Here is a 1,267-nt window from a genome sequence, read left to right on the forward strand (position 1 = left end):
TAGCATAATGAGTGATTTATAAGCAATTTTATGAGGCCGGGTCTTTTTTGCTCTGTAAACTCGTGTGATAGAGTTCTGAACACAACACAAAGGTTAAGACTACCATACTGGACAGCATAAGAAACTACTGACTGTCCCTTTATCTAGTGCCTAAAAATGTACTTCCGACACTTCACTTGATAAGCCCCAATTCTTTACGATAGGCACAGAAAGACATTCAAAACTTGAATTAAAAAAAAAAAACTTAAAAAGGCACAATTTGACAACTAGAATGGTTTATAATATCTCACTTTCATCTTTATGCTTTCTAAAACGTATTTAAATAGTTTGTGATAAAAGATTTCAAAGCCAGGCAGAACACTGCCATTTTCCCCTACGGTCGATCACTTACCACGTGCAAAATACTCAGGCGCTGCGGTTAAGTTACACTCCATAACCACAGCAAATCATTCGCTTACCTTTTATGCACAATATACGGAATAGCATGTGTTCAAAAACGGATGGATGACTCTGATCTAGGTTGGATCGTGAAGGGGAGTCGATCACTCACCATTTTGTCCCCAGTCCGATTGAAAGAGAGCTACCTCTTTTTCTTCTTCTTCTTTTGGTTTTATGGCGGGTTGCGAACCAACTTCATAGGTGCATACCGCCACCTACTGTGATGGAGTGTGAAGAGAATGTGCTCACCTAAATCTTAAATTCTGTTCATTATACCACAATTCTTAAGAAATCTCATGACTGCACTTATTTGTTTTCCTGCATTTGGACCATCAACATCTGTCTCCAGCTTTATTAATGCATCCAATGTTGAAGAGAGCGACTTAGAAGCGGCGCTTCCTTTTAAAGCAACATGTGCATCCGACGCGTGTGCGTCACTGCATACGTCACACGTACGTTAAGATCCTCTAGTGGCGTCGCCCTCTACGGGCGATGTAGTTGAAGTACATATTAAATATGAAATGTTCCACTTTCGCCCTTAATATTCATTCTGTTTCAAGATTAATGTCAGATACATGTGTAAAATGTGACCCGAAATTTTTTTTTGTAAATCTAAGATATGCAACTAAAACTAGTCTGTATGTCTAGGGCAGAACACAAAAGAAAATGTTCAGCAGAATGTCCAGACTTTTTTTTCTTCTCCATACAATGAAAGTGGATGGTGACACTGACCAGTGATAGCTGTGGTCACCATCCACTCTCAATATATAGAAATAGTCGTTCAGACATTCTGCCAGATAACTCACAAAAAAATAACAATAATAAATAA

General features: G+C 38.5%; 1 protein-coding gene across 1 annotated transcript in view; it reads right to left on the bottom strand.

Annotated features, from left to right (window-relative positions):
* Window positions 1–590, bottom strand: part of LOC107680866 (60S ribosomal protein L3) — an 8,060-nt gene extending 7,470 nt beyond the window's left edge. Inside the window, exon 1 of the mRNA XM_016476931.1 lies at window positions 551–590. Within this exon, the coding sequence (XP_016332417.1) occupies window positions 551–553 (3 nt within the window). The 5' untranslated portion in view covers window positions 554–590. The remainder of the gene's footprint in view (window positions 1–550) is intronic.
* Window positions 591–1,267: the final 677 nt, after the last annotated feature.

Source organism: Sinocyclocheilus anshuiensis, unplaced genomic scaffold (assembly GCF_001515605.1).
Source record: "Sinocyclocheilus anshuiensis isolate Anshui unplaced genomic scaffold, SAMN03320099.WGS_v1.1 scaffold1230, whole genome shotgun sequence".
In the NCBI taxonomy this organism is placed as follows: domain Eukaryota; kingdom Metazoa; phylum Chordata; class Actinopteri; order Cypriniformes; family Cyprinidae; genus Sinocyclocheilus; species Sinocyclocheilus anshuiensis.